General features: G+C 53.2%; 1 protein-coding gene across 14 annotated transcripts in view; it reads right to left on the bottom strand.

The window, feature by feature from the left end:
• Window positions 1-5,000, bottom strand: part of EBF3 (EBF transcription factor 3) — a 124,179-nt gene that overhangs the window by 10,241 nt on the left and 108,938 nt on the right. For all 14 annotated transcript variants that reach the window (XR_016221408.1, XM_051836655.3, XM_051836663.3 and 11 more), the window contains one exon: window positions 1,221-1,309. Coding sequence is in view for 13 of the 14 variants with exons in the window: in XM_051836655.3 (XP_051692615.1) it covers window positions 1,221-1,309 (89 nt within the window). In the remaining variant the exon portion in view is untranslated. The remainder of the gene's footprint in view (window positions 1-1,220; window positions 1,310-5,000) is intronic.

Genomic DNA, 5,000 nt, shown 5'->3' with positions numbered 1-5,000 from the left:
GCTGGCAAGGCAGCAGGTAGAGCGGGCACCATCTTGGGGTCCCGTGGAGACCTGGGGTGGGGGAAGGCAGGACAGGTGACCCCAGGCTCTCCCCCAGGGGTCACCCAGGCTCCAACTCAGCCTGCCAGGGCACAGGGGCCGTCCAGCACAGAGCCCAGCCGGGAAGGAGGCCACGGGCCCCGGGTCTTCCTGGGAAGCAGGGGTCCCGCCGGGGCTCACCCTCAGCTACAGAACCCCCCGGGTGACCCGCCGTGTGCTCTCAAAGCCTCTTCCCCGGGCTTGAGGACCCTCACGGAGAGTATCTGACACCCTCCGCCAGCGCGCTCACAAATTAAAAAGGAGCCTAATGACACCACTGGTGTGCATGCTGAGCGCTAAAAAGGTGGCGTCTGAGAGGTTTTATTGTGTTAATAAAACTCAGAGGTGGTCAGGACGTGGGCACACAGAGGCACGGATGCAAAATCATCAGTCATACGCTATGACTTCATTTTGCGTTTTCAACTCTGCCTAGGAAATCAGAGACGGCTTCTAAAGGCAAAGAGACAAAATTATATCAAAGGAGAGGGAAAATTATAAGCCTGACTTATCTTTAATGTTATACATCAAAATGAAATTTCTGTGATATGTGCCGTGTGCATAAACAACACGGGCAGCTTCTGTCTTTGCTGAATTTAAATGAAAAGTCCCTCTAGATATTAATATGTGGACTTCATTTGTTAGCCTGCTAAGTCAGGGACTTATAACAAAAGCTTTGTAAACAAAAGATTAAACTGAATCGAGCTTTAGAAAATGAAAGGAAAACAAGAGTCAAGTAATCACAGATCAGACTGGGGCTGCCGCGATGGAAATCAGCGCAGGCCACTGGAGTGGAAAATGTTTAATTGAACTATTTCATTACGTGGAAGTTTATGTCCCCCGCGCAGAATCCAAAATATTTGTTATCAGAAAAGCCGTTCTCGTCTTCCTTCAAAAACGCCGTCCTTCGGAGAGGAGGTGAGGGAGCCGAGGGCGCTGACCCTTTGTCCTGCCCCTGGCCCACCTCGGCCAGGCTCGGGCCAGGGCAGGCCCCACACCTGTCAGCCCTGCTGTGGGCACAGGGTTTGGGGGCGTCTGGCACTCTTCCTCCTCCCCGCCCGTCCCACGGCACCTGCCGCCCCGGATCCAGAACCCCCCCCCCCGGCGGCCCACCTGAGCCAAGCGCCACCTGCTCTCTCACTGACCTTGGGTAACCTTTCGGGATCCCCCGGGTGTCTCGGGATCACTTTCTGCAGCCTCTGGAAGCCGTAGTCTATGGTTGGTTCGTTAAGGGCTGCAACAGGACACAGACATGCAGAACAGGTTAACGACTTGGCCACCTCCCGCCGCTCGTCCATCGCACACTGTCCACTAAGCGGGGAGCTCCCCTTCTCTGTGGCCGGGGAAGGCAGGCACCCCTGAACGCTGGCTCCGTCTTAAGGGATGGATTTCCCACACCCCCGACCCCCGCTGTGTCTGCACATAGAAGCAGTGATTATTTCTAGTCTATAATTAGGCCAGGAGAAAGTCAAAGGGTGAAAGGGTGACTCCGCACATGGTGGAGATGGCGGTGCAGCCACCGAGCGACAGGCCTGGGGGCCACGCGCAGCCATCCCCGCCGTCACGATGTGATGCCTGCACCGCACACTGCCTTCCACGCCGGCCAGGGATTTATGGGAAACTGGCAATTATGACATATGTCCAGCTACTGCTAGCCTCAGATTTATCCCTGTGGCCCTTTTTTGTCTAGCATATTGCCTGAGCACCAGCCAGGCAGGAGGAGCACTTACTCTTGCAAAGCTTTAATAATCTGTGAATGGCCGGCTACAAGCTGATGTACAGCACTATCATTCTACAGCTGCAATCCACCAGCCTCACAAAATTGCCGGCCACAAATAGTAATTAATCTTTTTATCCCTCAAATTGTAATTTTGACTATGAACTGTGCATGGCCATAAATCAGCGGCACACGTACTGTGTACAGTGCATGAATCACGGCCGGGCCCCCGTCCGACTGCACACACTGTGTTTAACAGGCTTTATAAGGAGCCATCGGGTTTTATTATGGCTCTGCCTGACTCCAACAAAAACTGAGCCCCGAGGCCCGCGGACGCGAGTTAAGATGAAAATACTTATTAGGGCGCATTACTTGGTGATGTGGATACCGCTTCCTGCGCGGCAACTCCACGGCGCGCGGCCCGACATCAATCAGGGGGTTTTCGGAGACTAACGAGACCCGCTGCCGTCTCTTCATTACTCCGCCCGCAATTTGGGACGTCACTCATTAGTCATCCGATGCCTGACGCCGCCCAGCTCAGCAGGTGCGCCGAGGGTGCGGAGCACAAAGGGCCCAGGACCCCTCGGAGCGGGGGTAGGGGCTGCCTCTGGACGCGCGCTCGGAAATAATTGGTCCCCACTCTTCCCGGGCGCCTCCCGCGGACGCCCGGTTACGCGCCCGCAAGTCGAGGCCCACAATATGATCTGACATTCCATCATACATCCCGGAGACAAAGGTCCACACAGGAATGTGAAGTAAGACATTTTCTTGTTAATAAAGCATTGATCCGACGTATTGATTTTACATGACATGGCTTTTGCTGGGATTTCGCCCTCTTTTTTCTTTGCAAATACTAAAGCCCCTCCAAATGCCTTGGCGTATGTGACACGGCAAAAGTCCTAACTCTCTGTGATGTAAATTCTATGTGTGTAAAACCACTTCATAATCAGACCATTAATCATCAGAGGCTGTCAGCGCTGACTTGGGGGACAATTTGTCATGTCTCTGCCGGGGCCCCCGCTAGGGTGTCGGACAGGAGCGCAGCCGGGCGGCAGGGTGGCCCTCGCCGAGCGGCCGCGGCCAGCGAAGATGAGCTCAGTGCTGCGTTCCTCCGTCGGGGAACAAATAGGTGGCCCATTGTGCACTGCCACCGTGTCAGGTCTCTCCTCTCTCCCAGCTAATCGCCATGACTGTCGGACTTAATGAATCGGCCTGATGAAAGGTGATCAGAAAAGATAGATGGGCGGCCGCTATTGATTTCATGCAAATGCCCCTGACAGGTGATAGGCGCTTTAATGCGAGCTTTCAGAAGCTTTATGACTTGTAGTCACCACAGCCTCTCATTCTGGGAGAGACCACTGATACTCATCTTTCTATGACCAAAAACATTTAAAGCAGTCTCACTGCAGGGCACCCCTCGATTCAGCCCCGAGCGCGGTGACTTCCCAGGACAAGGGCGGCACCGCACTGCTAGGGTGGAGAGGAGGGGTCACCGCGCCGCCAGGCCAGACGCAGGCCTCAGCCTGCCCCACCCTCGGCCACGGGGAGCCCAACTGGCCCCTCCTCCTTCAACAGCAGGAGCAGTGACAGGCAGCAGTCACGCTCCTGGGGGGCGGGGTTATCCTGTGGGCCCCCACCCCACGCTTCCAAGAGCAGTGGCCACCTGCAGAGCCCGACCCGTGGGCAGGTGGTCCGTCTGTCCGTCCACAGCCTTCCACTGCTGGGCACACAGAACCCACCCCCACCCCAGGCCTGGCGAGGCCAGGACACACCGAGGTTCGGGCAGCAAACTGTCCAGGCCAGCGAGGAGAAGGCTCAGGGCCCCGCGCGCCGAGTGAGCCGGGCCGAGCCAGGGCAAGGCGCTGGCACGTCCAGTCACGGAGCCCCCAGCCAGGCCAATCAATACCACTTTCCTGTTTTAGAACTGGGTAATTATGAGGGGGAGAGATTGCCTGACCTTTCACCTGCACTGCATTACTTTGCTGATATTAAGATAAATTGCCTGATTTTAGGTAAACATATGCCGCAATTCAAACTGTCAGCACTGGTTTGCTCGGGGATAATTTGTATTGATCTCCCAGCTTCTTCCCAATTTTGCTTACTGACCTCGTGGATAATTAGAGAAGCAGCCTTGGGTGAGTGCGAGTCGGGGCTGGGGGGGAAATATGAAGAAGAATAAAGCAAATTTGCTTTATGTTAATATTTGCCGGCTGCCCCGCCCGCCCACCTCCCATCTGTCAGCGTCGGGAGAGCCGTAAATTAATGTACTTGGTTCCCCAGCAATTTATTCCGCGGGATTATTTAGCAGCAGCTTAGGCGCCGAACACGTGTCACTGGGCTAAATTAATTTAAACTCTGCCTTAAACACAACAAAAACAAATGTTATTTTCTGCTGAAGGGGAGAGAAACAATGCATTTCTCAAGACGTGCCCCGAGCTGTGGGCTCTCCGCCGGCTCCCGCCGCCCACGTCCCGCCCCGCCCCCGCCCAGAAGTAATTAGTGCCCAAGACTTGTCCTGAATTCAGATTTTGCGAGAGGGGCCGTGGCGTGCGAGAGATGAATGTATGTGTGAAATTGTATCATTTAAGATATGTCAGATTACAAGGCTGTTGTATCCAAAGTCATAAAACAAGCCTCCCCTGTGAAATATCTCTTTATTAACCGTGCCATGAGATATTAACATTCCTCATTTAGTGGAGGGCCTTTTATCTGTTTCAAATACATTATTCGTCCTTTTAGAGATAAACTGTATTAATATCCATTTGAGTAGGCTACCGCGGCCTAATGCATAGTAATTTTTGTTGGAGAGCTTTTATTTTAGAATAAGAAAATTACACAGCAATAAAACCTGAATGAATCAGAAGCTGGAACAGCCAGGAATCACATTCCATGCCAAATGAGGCAAGCCACCAGGCAGCCTGCGCAAGGCCAGATATCCGGCTACCGCAGGCAGGCCGGGCTCCAGCGCAGGTCACACAAATAGGGCCTGACACAACCACGTAGACTCAATGATTCCTACACGCCGGAATAGCCTACAGCGCGGGAAGGATTCATATTTAAATATATTTGAGTGTACTGGAGTTAATCTCGTTACTTTACATGCATTAAAGTCATAACAGAAGAAGCATTCTAAATATTTAAGTCAGGCCCGTGTACTGGGGGATTAATCATACCGCAATTGATAAAATTTTAACGGTCTGTGATGTCA

The sequence above is a fragment of the Oryctolagus cuniculus genome, chromosome 15, assembly GCF_051225735.1.
Source record: "Oryctolagus cuniculus isolate XC-2025 breed Fujian yellow rabbit chromosome 15, ASM5122573v1, whole genome shotgun sequence".
Lineage (NCBI taxonomy): Eukaryota > Metazoa > Chordata > Mammalia > Lagomorpha > Leporidae > Oryctolagus > Oryctolagus cuniculus.
Note: the sequence above shows the minus strand (reverse complement) of the source record. Positions and strands in the feature narration are given on the sequence as shown.